The sequence below is a fragment of the Diplotaxodon limnothrissa genome, linkage group LG13 (assembly GCF_057381915.1).
Source record: "Diplotaxodon limnothrissa isolate DT_005_m linkage group LG13, D_limnothrissa_male_GT1.1, whole genome shotgun sequence".
Taxonomy (NCBI): domain Eukaryota; kingdom Metazoa; phylum Chordata; class Actinopteri; order Cichliformes; family Cichlidae; genus Diplotaxodon; species Diplotaxodon limnothrissa.
Genome location: NC_140608.1, coordinates 25,844,229 through 25,866,360, shown reverse-complemented (window position 1 = coordinate 25,866,360; position 22,132 = coordinate 25,844,229). Strand labels below are relative to the sequence as shown.

Sequence of the window (22,132 nt, the reverse complement as noted above, 5' to 3'; positions counted from 1 at the left end):
GACACGTACAGGAGCGAGCCAGATGGTTTGTATTGGGTGTGCTTTGTAAATTTGTGTGTGTGTGTGTGTGTGTGTGTGTGTGTGTGTGTGTGTGTGTGTGTGTGTGTGTGTGTGTGTGTGTGTGTGAGACGAGCAGTGTAATGAGGGAACAGACGAGACATCATGTAAATTAAATATGTCCAATCTCTGGCTCGCCTCTCAATCTTCACACAGTAAAAAAAAATGTTACTTTCATTTATATCAGCCTAACAAACACACCCAGCTCACACAAACACACACCCACATATCTCGAAAGCAAGGCACGAATGAGAACATACACACGCACACACAAACACCCGTTGACATGCCAGCTCTGACAAGCGTGGCTGATGTGCGCCACGAATGTGCATGGTAATAGGCCAATCAAAAATGCAAAACAATTGGCAATTACTGTGAGGACCTAATGGTCATTAGAATTTACAACTAGGTAATGAACTAAAGTCTGCCCACTGCATGCATATTCATAAAGCCATTTGAGCTTTGAAGATTAAAGTAGTGCTTAAAATTCAAATGAGCCTCCGCAAATTATCAGGAAAAGTCAGTGCCGCCGCCGCCGCTGCTGCTGCTGGTCCTGGGTGTGTTGGTGACAGCGATGGGGGAGTTCCCCATATGTGCTGTTTGTGCGTTTATGTGTGTGATTTTTTTTAAAGTATTATTAAGCGGCGTGTTCCTCAGCATCTCAAGATGGAACAAGAAAAATTACAGGTTTGTTTGTTACCTGACATATCACATGAAAATAATTTTCTGTGGCAATGTGATGGTTTTTTTAACTCATGAATGGAAATATTCAATTACAGGTTTTTAAACGATACCAAATGCATCTGAAATGTATTACAATTCTTTTTTTGTAATTCCACACCAACAGTCATGTTTTTCTTCTTTCAAATAATCAATATTAAAAGAGCAAATACTGCCAGAAACCGTGGGATCAGGTGTTTTCCTGGATTATGATCCAACAACGCTGTCTTATACAGAACTATTACGTAATGTAAAGGATTCAGAAACGTAGCCAAAATTCGACTATATGCCACGATACCATTTAGTTGAGGACAGCAACTACTGGAACTGTTGAGCGTAACAATATGCCATTTGGTTTTTAACAACTCAGTGGTTCTGGAAAAAGAAGAAGAAGAAAAGATGATACACAGTTCTGCTACTTGTTAGCACTGTCGCTCATGAGAAGAGTAGGGGGCATCATCAAACCTGATAACAATATAATTTTTCCAGAATTTTGCCATTCGTGGATAAAGAGTCAAATCTGTTTCAGAATTTGTGACAAAGCATTTTAGGAGTAAGTTTTTATTATCTTTTATTAATTGTTCATCAATACCGATCAATAAAATAGCTGTTTGGTTTGTAAAATGTTAGAAATTAGCAAAAAAAAAACCACATCTCTCACATTATTTTTGCCTACAAGAATTCACATTTGCGGCTGAAAATGCTGATCAGCATGTCTGGTTACTATGATACTGGCTTTGCAAACTAGAAGAGCGAGGCTCATACCTGCTGGAAGTGGATGAGGGAGCGTTTCGGGCTTCTTGTATTTCTGGTGATTTTAGACTGCAGGAGTCAGGCAGTTTAAGGTTGTCTACTCTGCTGCCGAGAGTCAAACGTGTTAAACAAAAAATGGAACGACATGCGTTATCCTACTTTGAAGAGGACTTTATTTGGCACTACAAAATGCTTTCAATTTGCTGACGAAGGACAGAAAGTGGAGGGGAAAAGGTGGCGGGAACGACAGAAAGAAACAGACTGATGCACGTAATGCCAAAATAAAAGATTAGACCCACTCATACAGAGCTGTGCGTGTACAGTAAACACACACACAGTCATAGGGTGTGTGGTGTGTGTGCACGGCCCTCTGCTGCAGTTGTAGTAGCAGTTCAGCCAAGCGGGGAACATAAAACCAGAGCGAGGAGCCAGGCTCCTCCACACATATGCACACACACACACACACACACATGCATTGTCAGCTCTGGCACACTTCACAAAGGGATGTCCTGCATCCACACTGCCAGTTCACACACACACTTGTGCCACAGTCATGCAGGCCTGTTGTAATGACAGGTACATCTGCATGTACATGTGAATATATGCATGCGTGTGTACGTGTATCTGTGTGTGTGGTGTTTAGAGCCAGGCTGTAATCCAGTGGCCTATATAAATAAGCTTTGTAGTGTATAAACAGTTTTATGAACAGCCCTTCAACTGGCTTCAACATAATAAGAGAGCTGCGTTACATGTGCACCCCCCGAGCAGACCGAGCCGAGTGCATGTGGAATAAACACACACACACACACACACAGAGCGAGCAGCGAGTGAGCCAAAAACAGCAGCTTTCCCTCTCACCACGAAGAAGTAAATGCAGCATGGATGTCGAATCATTCGCATAAACACAAAGAGCCAGATCAATAAACAATCCTCCATCACAGAGCGCGTACAGTAGTGGGCTTTGACGTCACGGACGTCGCGGACACGCTGTCACCGCTGTAAATACAGCAAACTGCTTTTTCTTTTCTCATCACGCCTGCCGCTGTCATTGTTTTGGAACGGGGTTTTGCCGGCCATGATCATCTGGAGGTGGTGGGGGACGGGGGTCTTTTTGTTTCAACTGATCTGTCGCTGTGTTTGGCCGACGTCGCTGCGGCAGAGTGTCTGCGCCGCACTTCCCAGGGATCAGCTGTCAGTCAAAGTGTGTGGGCAGCGTGACGTCTTTCCCTCTGATTTTTCTTCTTTTTTTCACCCTTTGATGTTGTTGTTGTCTCTTGGTGGCGGTGGTGATTGCTGTCCATGCCCTGTTCTTTTTATATTTAGTCCAAACCCACTGCACATATAAAACTCATCACTTCCTGTGGAAGCAGGGTTTTTTGTCCCAGGAAGACTCAGCAGACAATGCTGTAAATAAAAAACGGCTCTTGTATCCATTTTAAGTCATTTCCCACAGAGCTGACAAAGCTGATTTGCACTGTAAAAAATAAACAAAAAAAAAGAGGCTTCCATGTTTTGATCTTCCCATTGCACCTTATGTAATTTCCCACTTCATAGACAGTTCATGCTCTTCTTCTGATTAATTCAAGTCAATTCAATTCACAACAGCAGGCACTTTCTACCCCCCTAACATTCACGAGGTCACCAGCAACCTGTTCAGGCCTAGGTTCAGGTTCACGTCTAGCCTTTTGTATAATATCAGACATACTCAAAAGGAAATCGTACAAGAGAAGTAGCATGAAATACCTGTTTTGCATGAAGCTGAGATGCATTTTATCCCTGACCCTAAACAAGTGGTTCACCTGGCGGATGTGAAGAGGTTAATTAAAGTAAAAACTAGGCGACATCAGAGCGAGATTCCCAATGATCCCTGTGAGCCAGCACCTGACAAAAGTATGAAAGAAAGAACGCCACATTAAGGATTCTATTGTGTGATTTTAATCTATTTGTTATTAATATAATGAGCACTTTTTATTCTACATTGATTATGCCATGATCCGTGTGCAGAGGCATACTCAGCACATGTGCACACGCTCTCTACTCGTCTACTTACTCCAAAACCACCGTAAATGTAAACAGTGTAACATGTGCAAATTGAAACGGACGCTTCCTGCCCAACCGGGCGATGATTTGGAGGAAAAGGCTCCAGCTACTTTTGCAAAATGTTTTGCATAAATAGTAGAAGCCAGCACGCCTTTGCAACAATAATACATCTGCTTTGCATTTCATTGAAACGCTGCCATCTTCTAAGAAGCACTATAACAAAGTGAATCTGACGGTGACAAAGAAGCTCAACAGATCAAAGGTCACAGCAGCCGAGGTCAGCCTAATATGCATCCAGTGTTTCAAAGAGTCTTTGCTGGAATGTCACTTTACTTTCCTTTGTTAGTCCTACTTCAGTCAAGAAATCAGCTGTTTAATGTCCCCTAGGGGAGTCACAAGTAACCCGGCTGATGTTTCTGTGATGTCATCAGGGTTACCTCACGAGTCAGCCTCACAAACCGCAGCAACCGGGTTTGAAGGATGAGGGGAAATTCTTCTAGAAGCAACTCTCGCTGCAAGGGCCCCCCCTCTTTTCTAGGATTACGTAGATTTACTGTCATTTCAGTCGTCTGAAGGACTCACAAACTGCACGTGTACAATCAGCAGTCAGATCTGATAAAGACTGCTTGGAAGGTTTGCCCAAAATAAACCTTTAAAAAAGTTCTACTTCTCCTACCATCTTGGAACTCTCCACTACATATAATGTGCATGACGTAGAGGCAGCGAGGGTTACAAACGTCAGGACACATCGTGCTTTTGCTGTGTCACCATCCAGCTTTGCAGAAGTTCAAGATAACTAGAGTGGCTCTCTAAATGAAAATGCAGGCTACGTTTTTGTTCAGCGCTGTGACTTATGTAAAAAAACTATGAGCATTATAAAACAGGATAAAGGGCGAATCAACAGGCTTGTCTTTGTTTTATTGCTACTCTTTAACACTCAGCACCAAAAGGCTTTTTTTTCCTTTGCTGTTGTCCATATGCAGAGCTTCAGTTACTTAATCATGAATTTTTTTTGTGAGCATCAAATAGAAAACATTAAGGCCTCTCTGAAGGATTATGAACTTTTCCCACTCATCTCAGTGTGCAGCATGCTCTACCCTGCTGCTGATGTTTCCTCGCACACACCGGCAGCGTTTGCGTTCGGCAGGCTTCCTTCAAGACAAAAGCCACATTCCCACTGTTCAAACGCTGCACTCGAGGCCGCTAAACAAAACGCAGTGAAGGGAAAGAATGAAAGAAAGATGGACATAAACAGAGGGAGGGGGCAGCAACAATAGATTAGTGATGGCAGCCAGCGTGTGAAATCTCTTTGTAGGCTCGCTGGGATGCGCCACAGCACAACACACATGGCCGCACACGCACACACATACACCGAACGTACTGTAATTGATTCAGTATCAATTGGCTGTCTTGGATTTGCATTGACTGCTAATGTTGCAGCGAGATCAAGAGAGAACGAAAGAAAAAGATAGAGAGACACCAGAGCCAAAACAGAAAAAAAAGAGAGGACGAGGACAGACGTGAGATGGAGAGCGAGCGATCTGACACCAAGCCAGGCAATGAATGGGTGTTAAAAATGCACTAATGTGTATTGAGGTGGGCAGCATTAGCCGGTGATGATAAGCTAATTGCTAATCAGTAGATCATAGACTAACAATGCTCATGTTACGAGGCTTTGAGCCAGGATGGCTCCTCAGTGGGTTGACTAGCATGAAGAGCTGCATTTGCCTTTTTTTTTTTTTTTTTTTGGAAGGAAGGAAGGAAGGGAAAAAAATGGGAATGATAAATTTGTCTCAAGAAATGTAGCGATTTATCATCATGTCCAAGCGGCGATAATATCTGGGTTAATGAGCTAATATTGATAAGCTAATTCAGCTTATCAGCCAATAATTCTCAGTGAAATCACTGGTCAGTAAAGACGAGCAATTCTCCGCACTGGCCGTGTATCAATTTGAGCTCATTAACACAAATATTAGGACTGGTTTTCAGCCCTTTGTGCTAATTACGAGAAATCAACTGACAAATCAGGACAGCGCGGGGAAAAAATGCATTAGCCGTCGAAGTAATCCACGAAGAATTGATGCTAAAATTTCAATTTTCAAGCCTCTTTTTTTTTTTTCAATTTGAGTAAAAGGAGCAAAGATGAAGACGCAGCCATTCACACGCAAATACACACACGCACACACGCACACACGCGGAAGCCCCACTCTTTTGAGACATTAGCGATGCTGTTTCTGAATGAGGGATGCCTCAGGGATTATAATCAGAATTTTCATCTCAGTCAGGGATTAATAGAATAAATGGGCAAGAGAAAGAGAGAGAGAGAGCACTAAATGTGTGTGTGTGTGTGTGTGTGTGTGTGTGTGTGTGTGTGTGTGTGTGTGTGTGTGTGTGTGTGTGTGTGTGTGTGTGTGTGTGTGGGTGGGTGAGCGTTTACGCTGGCTTTTTTGCATCACCGATCGGCATTTTGCCTGTACAGTCCTCACTCTCTCTCACACACACACACACACACACGCACACAGGTGTGTGTCAGCTCTACTCGGTCGGGGCTGTTTGATATGTAAATAGCAGCGTTCCGGCACAAGTCGGACGCTTTGTGTTCCTCTGAGCCTCACAGCCACTCTGTGCTTCTCTGACCACAGACATATTTTACAACAAGCAGTCGGAGCATCATTATATACATGAGAAGATACATGCAGGAAAAAGTATGCAGCGATTAAAAAAAGGGAGGAGGGGGTGCTGTAAAATAATTCCTCCAATGTGAGATGAAAAATATTTGGTTGTTTCTAAAAGAAAGCAGATGGAGACGGAGCAACAACAACAAAAAAGGGGGGAAGGGAAGGAAACATGAAGATGGTATGGTCCTATTTTATCTGATTTAAATGAACAGAGTAATAATGAGGCAAAAACTAAACCCCAGTAGAAATTCTGTTAGACTGAAAATACTGAGATTAATGACAAAGCATGTGTCTACAAGTGTGTAGATTTTTTTAATGGCATTAATTGCATTTCTGTTTTAAGGCCTATCTGTGGGAGCAGAGGCCTCATACACAGCAAGGAGGAAGCAGCAGCCCTCACCTTGCTTTGCTTGTGTGTGTGTGTGTCATTGTTTTTGGATGGCAATAATCTCGGCTGAAATTCCAGCAGACTTTTTCTTTCACATATTTACTCCACCGTGACAGTTTGAGGTCAATTACGATGAAAGCTATGGGTTTGGTCGGGATGGGAGGGATAAGAGAAAGAGAAAGAGGAGGAGGAGGAGGAGGAGGAGGGAAACGCTGGCTTTGATTATCGGCTATCAGACTGAATGTGTTGCGCAAATTCAGCATGTGAGGTTTGTGCTGGTGTGGATCCAGCGGCTGGGAGAAAAGAAAAGAAGAGAAGGGAAGGGGGGAAAAGGAGAGCGGACAGGGTGTAAATAAAGCAGACGGACAGTTTAAAGGCTGGGGTTTTCCTTTTCCAGACGAAAATTCCCAACATTTAATAATAATGCTCGGCCGGTCTCCCGTCCACCTCGACATCGACATCAGACAAGATATATAACGCTGCCTTCTGAGCGTACAGCTGTTCCTACCAAGACGTTCCCACACACAACGCTATTGAAGCCACCAGACGCCGGTATTATGATGTAAATCGCTCTAATAACCCAGTTTAACTGGTGAGCGTCTGAGTGTGTGTGGGAGTGGGAGTGTGTGTATGGGGGGAGTGTGCAATCAAACATGCAGACGCTACAGAAAGTGAAAAAAAAGTCTTTCTAGAGCCGTAGAGACAAAGGTCAAAGGTCAAACCCATCCCGTTTCCTCGCCTCCACTGTAAATTTTGAGCTGGTGGTTTCGATCACGTTTGCTTCCTCAAACGCTGAAGCGGAAAAAACAAACTGCAACATTTAGGATTCCCGAGTTACGTTCAAGCGACAAAGTGTGCTGCGTTTCAACGCGAATGCGTTTCCGCTGCTCCGTGTCATCTCTCTCTCTCTCTGTAACAGCTAATTTAGTACAGGCAGCCCGCCACTAAAAACTACTGCTAATTAAAATGCACGAGAAAAGAAAGAAAGAAAGAAATGGCGCCGCAACAAATAATTAGTGGCGTTAAGACGCTTTAAATAAACGACTTTCCCTCCATGAGCAAAACTTTTTTTTCTCCCCCCCTCCCTCGCTCTGCTCGCCTCTCATTTGATTCCTGGGAAAAGGAAGAGAGGCGGAGCGGCTAAAGTGGAGGAAAAATAGCCAGTTTTACCTATGAAGTCTGGCACGGAGGTAAACTCAGAGAAGAAGAAGAATGAAAGCTGATGGAGAGCTGGGCTGCATTTAGTCGGGTAAGATGTGGCGGTGGGAATGAGGGGGGTGAAAACCACACCAAGAGCAGGACACATCTGCTAGGGCCACATGAGAGGGAAAAACACACACACGCACACACACATTTCATGCACACAGATTCTCTGCACCCAAACTCAAAAAGAGGCCGCAGCTACTCCCCAGACTCAAAGTCACACACAAACACACAACTAATGCTGACCAGTGGCACCACAAAGTCAAGGTCACCCTTAGCTCTTTGCAACTGGCCTGTGGGATTCAGTCACTGTGGCCAAGCTGGGCAAACTGGGAAAACACTCACATTCCATAACACACAGACACACACACTGGAATTTTAGGGGAACTGTAGAAGGGGTGCACACACGCTTTTTGTTGATAAAAACACACACATGTAAAAAAAAAAATTTAAAAGAAAAGAAAGAAGAGAAAGACGCCCTAAATCAAACCACAGGGCGTCAACACTGGTGAACCCTCGCCACACCTGTGTTGTTTGTCTCACAAAGCCCCCCCCCCCCCCCCCCACACACACACACACACACACACACACACACACACACACAAACACCTCACACGCTCCACCCCCTTCTAACCACTAACAGCCAATCAGATTTCTGTCACGTGTGTGTGTGTGTCTCAAAAAAAAAAACCCCAAACAAACAAAAAAGCTTCCTTGGACATAAATTGTGAAATAATGAAAGCAAGAGCTCAGGCTGCAGAAAGCACACACATCCGCTCATCTGCAGCAGTGAGCGCATCCAAAACACTGAGGAAATAATCTCGACAGTGAGCGCGTTAGAACACCTACGGGTGACATTTCTGACTGTGTCTTGGTCACTTTCTGGCTTCTGTCTGATCTGAATGGTTTGTTCACACTTAAGCTGATACTGAGGGGTCCTCTGGGGATATGATCTTGCCACATGGTGGCTGTGCTTGTATCCAGAAAGAGGTGATGTGTGTTGGTTGGTGTGAAAGCAGTTCTGGTTACCTGGGAGGGGCTCCTGTTTGGGGCAAATGCCCCGGGGTGATGAGAACCGGTCATCATCTTCGTCTGCCAGTGTGGCCTGGACACCCACTTCCAGCCTCCGGCTGCGCAGGGAGCCCATTGCAGGCGAAGGAGTGAGGGCCAAGCCAGGGGAGGGTGAGGGGGGCTTGTCCAGCCCCCTGCCCACAGTGAGGCAGGGCGGACCGTGGCATCGCTTCCTCTTGTGCTCAATGAAGAGCAAGATGTCCGCCAGGGGGAAAGTGGCCTGGCACTGGCCGCAGGTCAGCAGGTCCTGCTCCAGAGACGGGTGAGCGTCATGACCCAGCCGGGCCAGCCGGCCCACGTTCAAGCCCGGGTGGTGCCCGTTGAGGCTGCCACTCTCCTCCGAGTTCTCCGAGCAGCGCTCCGACAGCTCCTCCGACGAGACAACAGCCGTGGAGAGGGGCTCAGCTGCTGGCGAGTCAGAGGGGAAGAGGGAGAGAAGAAGACAGGGGTGGGAGGAAAGAGGGAAATTAGAAGGCGATGCTTACTCAGAACAGAAAAGCAAAAACCACATGTTTATATTTTCCTTTTCTCTCTCTCCTGTAATTCGAACCTATTAATACAGTTGTTTTTTTGTTTTTGTGAGAATTGATGACAAGGAAGAATCCACAAAACCTCTCTCAGTGTGGATCACAGTTAGAGAGACACAAAGCTAAATAAAAGGTCGGCATGCGGCACGCACAATAAGGGGGGTGAGAAAATGTGCCTTGTAATGATAGAAAAGCATGTAATACAGGGAAAATGATTACAACGCGAGCCGGTGTGGATCACAACAATAAATGGTGGGAAATTCTATCCTGAAAAGCTGCAAAGCTCCAATCAGATTGCTCCAAGATAACAATTTGGTAGCCAATGAGAGCTTAGAAAATGATGCTTAAACACAGTATTCACCGAAAGAAAAATAAAATAAAAAAAACTAAAGATGTGGACGAGTTTGACTTGCCTAACCTTGTTTGTAGAGGGTTTGATCCTGTAATCAGCAGAAGGGAAAACTGTCACAAACATGTCCAACATATGTGCCGGGGAAAGGGAAGAGAGGGCAGGCTGCACGAAGAGAGTGCGTCTGTGTGTGTGTGTGTGTGTGCACGCGTGCCCGTGTGTGTGCATGTATGCGTGTGGGCGAAATAAAACTCTTCCCTCAATCCTCGGCCTCGATTACATGTGGCTGACTTATAGTTCTTAGATACCAGGCTCTTGTACAGCGGGAAAATCGCCCCAAAATGAGCCGTTCAACCCGATTCCTCACCCCTCCGAGGCCGGATTAACTCCTCGCTGCTTTTTTTTTTTTTAAGAAGCCTTTTGTGGAGGCCAGACTCGTCCTGCAGTAGGAGGGAGAGGAGCGGCGCAGTCGGCCGAATTAGGGAGGCGAAACGGGAGAACATAATTCACCGTCCCTCTTTTAAAGAAAATCTTCCAGTCCAAGGTGAAGAGTGTGACTCTGCACTAGCCGCCTGATGCGTGTTGACCTTCTTTACTCAGCCGCCAATTTCACATTTTAATGAACTTAAGACCACAGAGAATCAAAAAATAGATTTTAATTTTCACTGTCTGGCTGATTGGTACAGATTTTGTCTGATAACAGGGATAGGTTAGAGCTCCTGCGTGTGTGTGTGTGTGTGTGTGTGTGTGGGGGGGGGGGGGGGGGGTCTAAACGTGGACTACATCCCCTCAAGGAAATATCATCAGAATGCCGCAACCCTGCGCGACATCTGTGCGCAAACTGGGACATGAAGATAACATGGTAAATTCCACCAAGACCGCAGCCGCTGCTGCTGCCCCATCAACACCCCACCCCACCCCACCCCACCCACACACACACACTCACACAGTCACACTTCTCTTTGATTTAACTTGGGTCAACACAATGCCACACAAGTTACACAACAGCTCCCAGGAGGAGGAGGGAGGAAGAAGAAGAAGAAGAAGGGGGCATTAAATTCTCCGGATAAAACAACAATAACAACAAAATCTAATGGAAGCTGCATAAGCCCCTCACCTCTAAAGTTGAACTTGAGAGGGGATGTCTGGGGTGTTTAGCAGAGAATGAGGAGAGGAGGGCGAAAGACCTTAAATAAGATTTGATTCAAAAAGCATATGAACGCTAAATTCAACAAAACGTGTTTAAATGAGAGCCGTGTGTCTATTTTTAGAGCAGTGCAGGTAGATGAAATAAACAGGCAGAGAGGAGCAGAGAGGAGGATTATGTGTCTAAATCCACATGTCGGAACATGCACAACAAAGCTATCACATTTCCTAAAGGAGGGGGTGGAATAACTGTAAAAAATAAAGTTATAAATGTTTCATCAATTAGAAAATCATTTCAGCTAAGTCCACCGTTAAAGTTCCACCTCTCTCATCGATCTGTAAAAGTAGATGTTTAAACTGCTGGCTGACTGCCTCCCAGAATTTTTTTTTTTTTTTTAAATACCATCTTGGCAAAACATGAAAATGACTGATAATGTAGTTTATTCTAGAGGAGGAAACATCACTGAAAAAATAAACAAAACAATAAAACCCCACTGTTAACGTTTTAAATCCAGGCTGGTCTGTATGTGTAAAAGCAAGCACTGGGGCTGCGATGAAAATGATGTTCTATAAAAAACTGAAATGTAATAAAAATTAAAGAAGAAGAAGGGAAAAAAATCGATATTAAAAACACAGGTGCTAAAACTGAAAACTGACCACACCATGTTGATTGGGTTTTTTTTCTGAGGCCAAAAAATCTGAATTGCTTTAGTAACAAAATTTATGCAAAAATAAAATAAGCGTGTGTGTGTGTGTCAAGTGAGAGCTAAAGGGTAGGGGGGAGGGGTCAAAAGTCTGCAGAGGTGATGTATATTCTGAGTGTAAATAAATGATGCACAAGAACAATAAAAAAGAAAGTAGGTTTGAGGTGATGAAGAGGAATTCAGGATGGGGATGTATGGTGGAGGTGGTGTGTGTGTGGGGGGGGGGGGGTCTCCCTGCTTTTCTTGTTTTCTCCCCCCCTCCCTCTTTCCTTCCCCATGTCTTGTACACTCTCCCTTTATTCTAAAGAGATCGCCAAATAGTAGCCCGTGCAGATAGGGGCGGCAGTGAAACTCATCAGGTCCAAGTCGAGAGCCGGATTTTCTGATCGCACTCTGCCTCCTAGCGACGGCACGCGGTCATTGTGACTGTCACCCAACTGGACACACACACACACAGACTCATACAGAAACACACACTCTGTCTCACTCCAACAGCCTAACACGGGCTACAGCCAGTCAACATACCGAAACACCGAAGCGTAAAGATGCCCAAATTCCCTCGTTTTCGTGTTTGCGGGCACTTTCCGTCGCTGAAAACGCTGCGAGGCGGCGCACCGTGCGGCACATGACGCGGTGATAAACGCCACTTTGCCAATTGCCCTGCAGTTTCTCAGCACACTCATCTGCTCTCTCTCAAAATATCACGCTGAAATAACTCTGATAAAGTGAAATTAATTAAAAGATCCGGCGATAAAAGAACGCCGTGCGTAAAAGTAGATTGTGTCCACGGAGTTCAAACAATTTTGTCAGTTTTTTCCCCCTCACACACGCTGCAGCTCCAAAAACCCAACGGGCTGGCATTCATATCTTACCTTAGCTCTGTATAGCTTGGGAATCTATTTTTTTTAAGTTGGTCCACATTTATCTCTGTGGAAGGAGAGAAAAAAAGACGAACAAAAAGACCGAGCTGGCTATGCTGTCGTCCTGTTGCTGTTTCTTGTCTTTAACTCTGAACTGCAGGAGGATCTGCACTTTCAGGAAGAAAGCCTCTCATCTAAACTAAACATCAATAAACAGCTTTTACACGAGAGGCACAAGGATTTTTTTTAAGTATAAGAAAAATATCGATCTGTGTCGTCCGTGTTGCTGATACAGAGACTGTCAGACACGAGATTTTTGTCCCCCCCCTCCACTCGATCCAAAAATCCACCTCCAAGTTTTTTTGTTTTTGTTTTGGGGGGTTTTCTGAAAATAATCCCAAAAAAAGAAGAGATGTGAGAGCGAGCAGATGAACAAGCAGCATGCAGAACTAGCAGGCAGCGATATTCCGGGGTGAGTTCTCCACGAAGCTCCGCGGAGAGGACGCGCTCTGCTACCGGCAGCCCTGCGCGCTTCCACTGACCGGAGCGACCGCGGGGGCACCGGAGCCACAGCGAGTACATTTAACAGCCCACAGAAGCGAGAAGCTGCGGCGGGTTTATACCCACACACGCAAAACTTTTTCTCTGTGACAGGCTTTGAGGAGGAGGGGGGAAGAGATCTCCGAGCAGCTTTTACGCACGGAGGTGTCGCACTTTCTCGCCACGCTGTTTAAGTCCAGATGACCGCGGGTCCGAGCGGTGCGTCCGGTGTCCAGGAGTTCCAGCTTCGCTCCCGCCCCCTCCCCCCCGAAAAATCGTAGCTGAATGAAGTGAAAAGGGACCCAGAAATGACATTTTGTTTTTCTCATCTTTTACTTACGCGAAAAATCCCGTTTGCTTAAGTGCTGGGGTTTGCCTTGCTTGCGGCGAGACATGGTGGCTGGCGGCGGCGGCGTTCAGCGCGGATCACATCGGGGAGAGCCAGGGTTAGAGAGGAGACTCCGGTGGGGCAGGAAAAAAAATATCTTCATCCAACGCCTCTGACATCCACGAGAAGAGGAGGCGGAGGGGCAAGGGGAGGAAAAAAAATAAAAATAAATTAGAAATAATATAAAGATGGCGCGGAGGCGAAGATGGATCGCGGGATCGCCGTCATGGCTTTTTTGAGAAAGGAGAGCAGAGAGAAAAAAGAGAGAGAGTGAGATAGAGGTGGATGGAGAGAGAGAGAAGGGGAGAGAGATGGAAAAAATGGCAAAAGCCCCCCCTCCCCCCCACACACACACGCCACCCCTCCCCTCAACCCCCCCTCCACCCCCCACCCCCCTCTGAGCCGTGCAAGTTCAAGTGCACGGACGTGACGTTCCCGGCGAACTTGAACGTCAGGCGATGGACAGACACCCGACATACAAAAACATGGGCAGGGCCGAGGCACCCGAGTGGGAGTGGGAGTGGGAGGAGGGACGGACGGGACGCGCAGTAACAACACCAATGGACGGTCATTAGAGAGAGAGAGAGGGAGGGAGAGACAGAGAGCTCGGAGGGAGGGGGCTGGACATGAGAAATAGACCCGGTGGAAGCCAATGGACACAGAGATCAGGGGGGCCGGACAAGAGGCACTTGGAGGGAGGGAGGAGTGTGTGTGTGTGTGTGTGTGTGTGTGTGTGTGTGTGTGTGTGTGTGTGTGTGTGTGTGTGTGTGTGTGAGCGAGAAAGAGAAAGAGAAAGAGAGGCAGAGATGTCTAATGAAAGCAATATGCAGAAAGAGAGAGAGAGAGGTGGACGCAAAACAGGGCAAGGGAAACCGCGGACAGGAGCTCACTGGAGGGGGCGGATATGATACTGCTGCATATATACAGGAAGAGAGAGCGCGCGCGCGTGTGTGTGCAAAAGTCTGTCGCATGTAGCGGCTTCTGTTCGAGAAAAGCGCGCAAAAATAAGAAAAAGAAGAAGAACGGACACAAGCTCATCTGGACCGTGGACGGCATGCGCACGGACAAGCATGTGTCCTTAAAGCTCGGAAGGTTTTTTTTTTTTTTTTTTGGGGGGGGGGGGGGGGGGGGGTATCAGACAGAGAGATGCGTGTGTTAAAATGACAGACAGCAGCTATCCGGTTGCAGTGAACAGGACAAACTGGTCGGGCAGCCAAAGAAGCACAGGCACCGTCTATAACCTGGGTGGCTTCACATGCGCAAAGTGGGCTGCATCACTGCTGACCTCCCGCAGTAATAATAATCACAATAATCATAAAACACACACTCGTGTTTTGGAACAGTGTTAAAGTGTCAGACTCCAAAAACCTAAAAAGTTTAACAAATTATTTACACGAACGTTGTTTTATGACTGTTTAAGTGAGTGAGGCAGACTGTACAGCACACTGATGCGCGATCATTTACACCAGCCTGACTTAACAAGGTCAGAGGAAATCAAAGCCTTCACTCCAACTTACAAACAGGGTTTGATTTTTAGTACTGATTGGTTTTAAGAAACTGCTTCGTGTCCTGAAGATCATGCCGGGGTTATTCACGCGAGCGTCACGCACACTGTGCAGAACTTTAACAGAGACATGAGCGTGTATTTTGAGTGGGGGTGTGGGGAGTATGTGCCCACACACGATGAGCACTACAGGGTCAACCCATTGCTTTCTTTCTCCCTATCCAAACTGAAGCCTCTCGCCACCGGCGGGACAGTTAGTGCCCGCTGTAACAACTTTGAGATGAGCCTTAGGTTCGAGCTGCTTACGGTGCGCAGGGGAGGGTGTTTTGCTGCTGCTGGTGGTGGTGGAGGGTGGAGAAGAGGAGAAGGAGGAGGAAGAGGAGGAAGAAAAAGAAGAGGAGGAGGAGGGGGGGAGAGCTTGTAAATACTCTGGTAATAAAGGGGGTTTGGTGATAGAACGGCAGCAAAGACGCGACTCCGCCGGTTTGTTCGGAGGACGCACAGAGGAGAGAGTACCGCCGGGGCCGGGCGGAGGAACCGGAGAAGGAGATCGCTGCGGTATACCGGGAGGGGGAAGAGAGGCAGACGGAGAGGATCTCCCGGGGAAAAGAAGCTCGCGAAGCACCAGCGGCTGCTGAGCGGGAGGAGAGAGGAGGATCCGGCGGCTGCTTCTGGAGACCCGGAGATACGCGCACTGACCGCAGAGGACGCGCACTTAATACCGAGGGGGTGGTGGAGGTGGAGGGAGGCAAGGCAGAAAGGAGGAGGAGGAGGAGGAAGAGGGGGGTGGGGGGGGGGGAGAAAAAGAAGAAGAGGAGGCGGAGGTTCAGCGTGACCAGTGAGTGAAAAATTTCTGCAGGTTGCAACTCGCTGCGTGGCTTATTAGACCGACCGGTAGCGAGGCGAGAGAGAGTGTGTGTGTGTGTGTGTGTGTGTGTGTGTGTGTGTGTGTGTGTGTGTGTGTGTGTGTGTGTGTGTGTGTGTGTGCCGGGGGCGCGTGCACGACGATTATCCCACATAGGGTGATTATCCCGTTTGCGAGCGTGTGGTGAAGTTGAGGCAGATTTAAAGCTGAGCGGAGCAGACGGGTTTGATTTACTGCTCAGAGTTTGATACGAAACAGGAGAGCAGCAGTAAACTACAACATCTGCGTTATTGTTTAAAAGTACAATAATAATAATTATAAAATAATCATAATAATAATCCGTGTTACGAGCTATTCTGTGTGAGTGTAAATAAGAGATTTGTGGATTATTTAATCCAGCGTGTCAGATTTTAACTGTAACCCGTGTGTGTATGTACGTTTGCGTGGATTAAAATATCACAGTAAGTGACATTTAGTTATTTATCTATTGTAGGCAGGCAGTGAAAAGCAAAGGAATTCAGTGACGACGGAGAGAGGCATAAACCTTTCATTCTTCTGTCTTCACGGAGCGCGTTTTGTTTTGTTTTCTTAGGCGTTACGTGGACGTTCATTGTGGATTCCCGGGTTTAGTTTGTGCAGTTAGGGAGACGTTTGTAGCGATTTGTTGTTAGAAATGTACTCTTTTCCCCCCTGAGGTGTGCATTGATCATTCAAAAGCTGCGTTAAAAAAACAAACAAACTCCGTGCTGAATGTTTCCTCTCTGAAAGCGTTAAACACGGGTTAAAGGTGCCTCTCATTTGATAAATGACTTGGTCCGTTTCAAACTGGGATAAACCGGGCTGGGTGGAGTTGGGGTGAAGTGGGGTTGTTTCGCTCTCGGTCCGGGGCATCTGGTATCCTGGGTGGCCTGTTGCTCGTGCTGGCGACAGGCGGCCACCGCTTCCACTAAACCTGATCCTGTAACTGTAGAAGGTGACACGCGGAGGTGCACCTGAGTGAGAGAGAGGAGCGGAGAGAGAGAAAACATCCAGGAGCAAGCTGGGAATCTGTCACGTGACTGATCACTGTGGACAGGTTGTTCTAACTTCCTGATCAGCGTCTTTTTGTTTTGTTTTTTTGTTTTGGGGCGGGAGGGGGGGGGGGGGTGAAAATTGGCTCCGTGTGATAAACTCTTCGCTTCAGGTTTGCGCGCACAGTGGGGCACGAATGTGACGTTAAACGTGGTTGTAAACAGGCCCGGACCATCAGCGTCCTCTGTCACCCGCACTTATTTAAGAAGGTTTTGTTTTTGTGTTGTTCATTACCCCCGCGCGCAGATCCGAGAACGCCAACCTTGACCTCTGTCTACACCCATCTCCATCTGTCGGCAACAAAGAATGTCTCTTCCTCTTCCTCCTCCTCTGCTCCCGTACATACACTAAGTCACGGTGGGACATTGATCAAAGCCCGCAGCGGTGCTCGGACTCGGGGAGTGAGCCGGGGGGGGGGGATATGTAAATGTTCGGCGCGTCGCCTGATTCCGTCATAAATCAGTCAGGCTGCACGTTTAATGCTGCAGCAAGAGTGTGTGTGTGTGTGTGTGTGTGTGTGTGTGTGTGTGTGTGTGTGTGTGTGTGTGTGTGTGTGGCTCACTGAGGTCCATATTTAATCTTTTATTACATCTCTGTGTTTAAAGTAAGTGTATGTGTGTGTGTGTGTGGGGGGGGGGGGGGGGGTGTCAGGTGCGTGCGCGCAGATAAAGAGCAGACAGCAGGATGTTAGCTGCTCCGTATGTAGGCCACACGCCGCCTTTTTTAACTTCACAGTTTCGCGCTCAGCACTTTTATTCTCCGAGCACACCTCAGTACGCACTCTCTCACACACACCGGGTGACCGGACACTGGAGCACTTTGACGGGGGGAGGGGGTACAGGGCGTCAGATCGGCGGTGGTCACATGCGCGCCTTCCTTTGCACGCACGACAGCTCCGGGAAAATTGAGGTACTGGGGGCGCATTTCAATATATGGAAATGACCGGGGGTGGGGTGGGGTGCGTGAGTGTGAATGTGGGGGGGCTCCGGAGATAAATCAGCTCCACACACACCCCCTCCGTCCTTTTCCACGCTCCTTTTTATCCGTTTCTCTCCTCCTCTCTCCTGCTTTGATGCTTTTTTTTTAAAAACAATCTTAATTATCCAGAATCCTGTGCGTAAGAACGTGCGATGTAAACCGGCCTCACACACACTTACAAGGTTCCACCGGACACGTTCCACACGCGTATGCGGCCTAAAACGCTCCCGCTTGTGTAAATGAAAGGATCCGATCTCCATCCTGCCAGTAACACGAGCACACACACCCGAACAATTCGCGCTCGGCTGTTTCCTGAATTTACACACAAGTGCGGAATTATTTAGAGAAGTCAAACCTTTCCATTAATTTCCATTAATTGTTAACTCGGTTAGTACCTGCAAACCTGCTTCTCTTATTCGTTCTGTTCGTTCCTGAAACCACACACCAAACACGACAACAAACCATAAGAAAAAAACACAGATAAAAAGCTCCAGATCCTGTAATTCTTTTTTTCTTCCTGTCCTTCTTTCTTTCTTTGCGGAGGAATTTCAGGCTCCAGTCCCCGCACATCCCCACGTATAGAGAGCATGCACACACACACACCTTATTTTTTGATCCCACAAAGCTTTACAATAAGGCGAGCGGGTTGGATTTTTTTCTTTCCACAACGCGCCCATTATCACATCTGGAGATGTGCGCGCACGCCGTTGCGTCGGAGCGCTGGTATTAGATGAAATCGGGCGGGATTACACGGCTATAGAGCAAATTATCACCCCCCCCCACACACACACACACACACACACACACACACACACACACACACACACACACACACACACACACACAACTTTAGATGCTTTCGTCCTCCCAATCTCCTTTTCGTGTGTGTGATGAGACGGTGAAGGTTCTCAGTCAAATTAAGGAGAGATGAGAGATTTTAAACTTCCGGTCAATGTTTAGGAGTCTGTTATTAATGTGTGGCTCACACCGGAAGCAGACATTTAGTGTGAGTTTTGCCGACCGATAAGGTCAACTGGGAACGCCTCAAAGGACCACAAACCATCCATCCACCTCCATTCACCCATCCTTAGCATACACAGGGGCGTTGATGGTGGCTAAGCCTAAATTGTTGTTAATTTTTCCCTAAATTGGTTCCTTTGGGGATGAACGACAGGAGGGGAACTGGGCACTCGGGACAGCCGAGTATTCGTCTGTCTCCGGGCCTGCAGATGCAGGGAGGGATGTCAGTAATGTCAGACTAGCACCATTTTAAGACTCGACTGCAGAAAGCTGACAAATAATCCAAAATCATTTGGAAAGTAATTTAGGACCAAGTATTATTGGAAACAGCTCACTGACTGACTCACACTGGAGGAAACATGCAAAACTAAACTCCAACAAACTTCAAAGCTGCTTTAAATGAAGAGCTGTATGGGTGCATGGTGTGTGTTTGGATGGTGTATGAGTGGACGGTGCTGATTAGGGTTCAAACAGCGACTAGCTTCGTCAGTCTCTGACACTCACCTTTTCCTGATCAGAATGAGCCCGGCAGCGCATGCGCTTGAAGTGAACGAAGCCTGGCTGATGTGTTTTATGTCGGGGTGAATAAAACCACAAACTCCATGATCGCTGTGACATAACAGCATAAAGACCGCCATTTAAATCAACAAGCTTCCAGTTGCGGTCGCTCGCCTTCTTTATTGTGTCCAAACAAGGACTCGAGCGCCCCCTTGTGTCCAATTGCGATCAGTATGAGAGCGAGTGAGAATATATAAGGGACCCCCGCTTTACAAAGCGCAGAGGGCCCGGAGACTCAGGATAGAAATATAATGGAGATTTATTTCAAATGAAAATAAATAAATACAAATAGTATTTGCTTTATTTGTTTTTGTTTTTTATCATATTAATAGTAGGAAAATACGTTTTGGACAAATAATTAGGTGATTTTACTTTCTGATAAAAACAGTTTTATTCATGTTTTTTGGGTTTGTTTGTTTTTTAACGTAATATAAATATAAATTCACTGATGCCTCAAATCAATGAAATCATTCAAAGATTAGAAACTTAAGAAGAGAAGCAGCAGCGTGAGAGCTGCTGTTCAAGCAAGAACAAAGAATCTCAAATGTCGTTTTTGTTTAGTTTGTTTTTCAGGAATTTTTTTAAAGAAAAAAAATAATAACAATAAAATAATAATAATAATAACAAATAAAACCTCAGAGCTCAGAAATCTGGAAACAAAACCACAAACAAGCTCACCTTTCTGCTATCTGCTCATCTTCACTGAAAACACAGCTTAACGGTTAAATGAGCCGTTTATGATCATATTATTCTTATTAGATTTTTTAAAGCGCCTAATTTTAATTGTTTTGAAGGTTTTATAAATGAATATTTCAAGTAAAGGTATCTGTGCAGTGAGCTGTCAAATTGTGCTCTGAAAAATCTGTAAAATTATTTTATTATTATAATAAAATATTTTCAAATCTTTTATATACATTTTAAGTCTTGTATATTATTATTATTATTATTATTATTATTACTAAGAAATCGTGATCAGAGGCTAAATGATAGCATACGCCATAAATTGGGCCGCTCATCGGAGAGCTTGCAACGATAAATCCTGCTTTTTTCCTCTTTATTTTTTTTAAATGAATATCAATATTTTGCAAAAGCCGCACAGAAAGAAGGGGTGTGAGGCAGAGGAGGCCAGAGCTGTACCCACAGCGGCGGTGCGGCCCGGCTGAAGGAGCGGGGAGCAGTGCGTAAGGACTGATCTCACGGCACCGACTTTCTAATGAGCTCTGGAGCGCTGACACACAGTCCTCCACGAGGGGTGGGTGGGTTTCAAACCATTACCACCGAGGGGAGCAGTGTGTGTGTGTGTGTGTGTGTGTGAGGCTGGGGCTGGTGGAGTGAGGCTGCATGACAAATCTAATGTGACATGACACCCTTCTGTTTCAGTGTGCCTGTTAACCAGCGGCCGTCACACTTCCCCAATCAGCTGACTGCGAACACAAAAAAAAGAAAATAACTTGTGTGTTCGCAGACTGCGTCTCAGAGGACGACGCGCCACGGCTGACAACATATCATTATCAAAAGTGCTCAATTATACGTTATATTGTAACATTCCACAGGCCCTCCTCCTCCTCCTCCTCACAGCGGAACTGCGTCCAGCAGAAGAGGAGGTGACCACACTCACTCAGGTTAGAGCAGCAGATGGAAGCAACCCAGTGTCCTGGTTATTACGGTGTGTGGCTCGTGCTTATCAAGGCCGAGCACTTTCCAAAATAAAGTCACGACGTGTTCAATAAAAGCATAGAGAAACCACAATTATATTATTAATAATAAAGAAAAAACAGGGGGGGCACTATTGGATCAGACCGACCAAATCTTAATATGTTAAATTTACACGTGGCTGCTGATTGGCGGCGTCATTTAAAAGATTGCCGGACAGGTGATCTGACTGGGACTTGTGATAAAGACATGAAATTTCACTCCTTATCTTTGGCTTCTTGTCTACATTGTTATTTATTTTATTACTGAGAGCCACAAACTTTTTTGTTTTTATTTGTGGAACCAGGAGCCCACCAGGAATGGAAGAATTTTAGTTTTTTGTCTCACTGCAGTGCAAACTGTAGACTTGTGTTTTAGGAAGCTAAATGGACTTTTCTCATCTGCAATCTGTATATGAGACCAGTTTGTGCCATAACACCACAGATGCAACACTCGGTCATTTTAACAGAATAAAATGTAATGAAATCTTGTTTCTCTTGCCGTTTTTATTTTTGCCTCTTTTTGTTTGTTTATTGCACTGAGTTTGACACATGCTAAGCATATATGTCATATAACAGCACAACAGGGATTGAAACTCAGTAAGTCTGTATTCCTCCGATCAAAGGCTCAGAACAGTGGCGCAAAAATAAAACTCACAAGCAAAAATGTTTTGCTTTTTAATGCTTTTTGGCTCCACCTGCCCCCCAGAGGTGAATCATCACTGCAAATGTGTACAAATTTGTTTGGAGCCATCACTTTCATCATTTCTGTCCTGATGGGAGTGCTCTCATCCAGGATGAAAATCTGTCTTCTGATGAATGGTGTTCCGTCCCTCCGGTGGACTTCCACAAACTTGGTGAGTCCGTTTTCACATTGTAGCTGTTCCACTTACACGTTTTGGTGATCAAAAAAACCCAAAACAAAACAAAAAAACCTTAATGAGAGCTTGAGGCGTTTTTTCCTTTAATTTGTCACTTGTTCGTGTGAGTATGTCACTATATGAGGCATTTAGTATTTTTG

At 45.9% G+C, this 22,132-nt stretch overlaps 1 protein-coding gene across 1 annotated transcript in view; it reads right to left on the bottom strand.

The window, feature by feature from the left end:
* Window positions 1-13,431, bottom strand: part of bcl11aa (BCL11 transcription factor A a) — a 49,482-nt gene extending 36,051 nt beyond the window's left edge. The window contains exons 1-2 of the mRNA XM_085369585.1: window positions 13,377-13,431; window positions 8,869-9,318 (exon numbers count right to left, since the gene is read on the bottom strand). Of these exons, the coding sequence (XP_085225711.1) occupies window positions 8,869-9,318; window positions 13,377-13,431 (505 nt within the window). The remainder of the gene's footprint in view (window positions 1-8,868; window positions 9,319-13,376) is intronic.
* Between the last annotated feature and the right edge of the window lie 8,701 nt (window positions 13,432-22,132).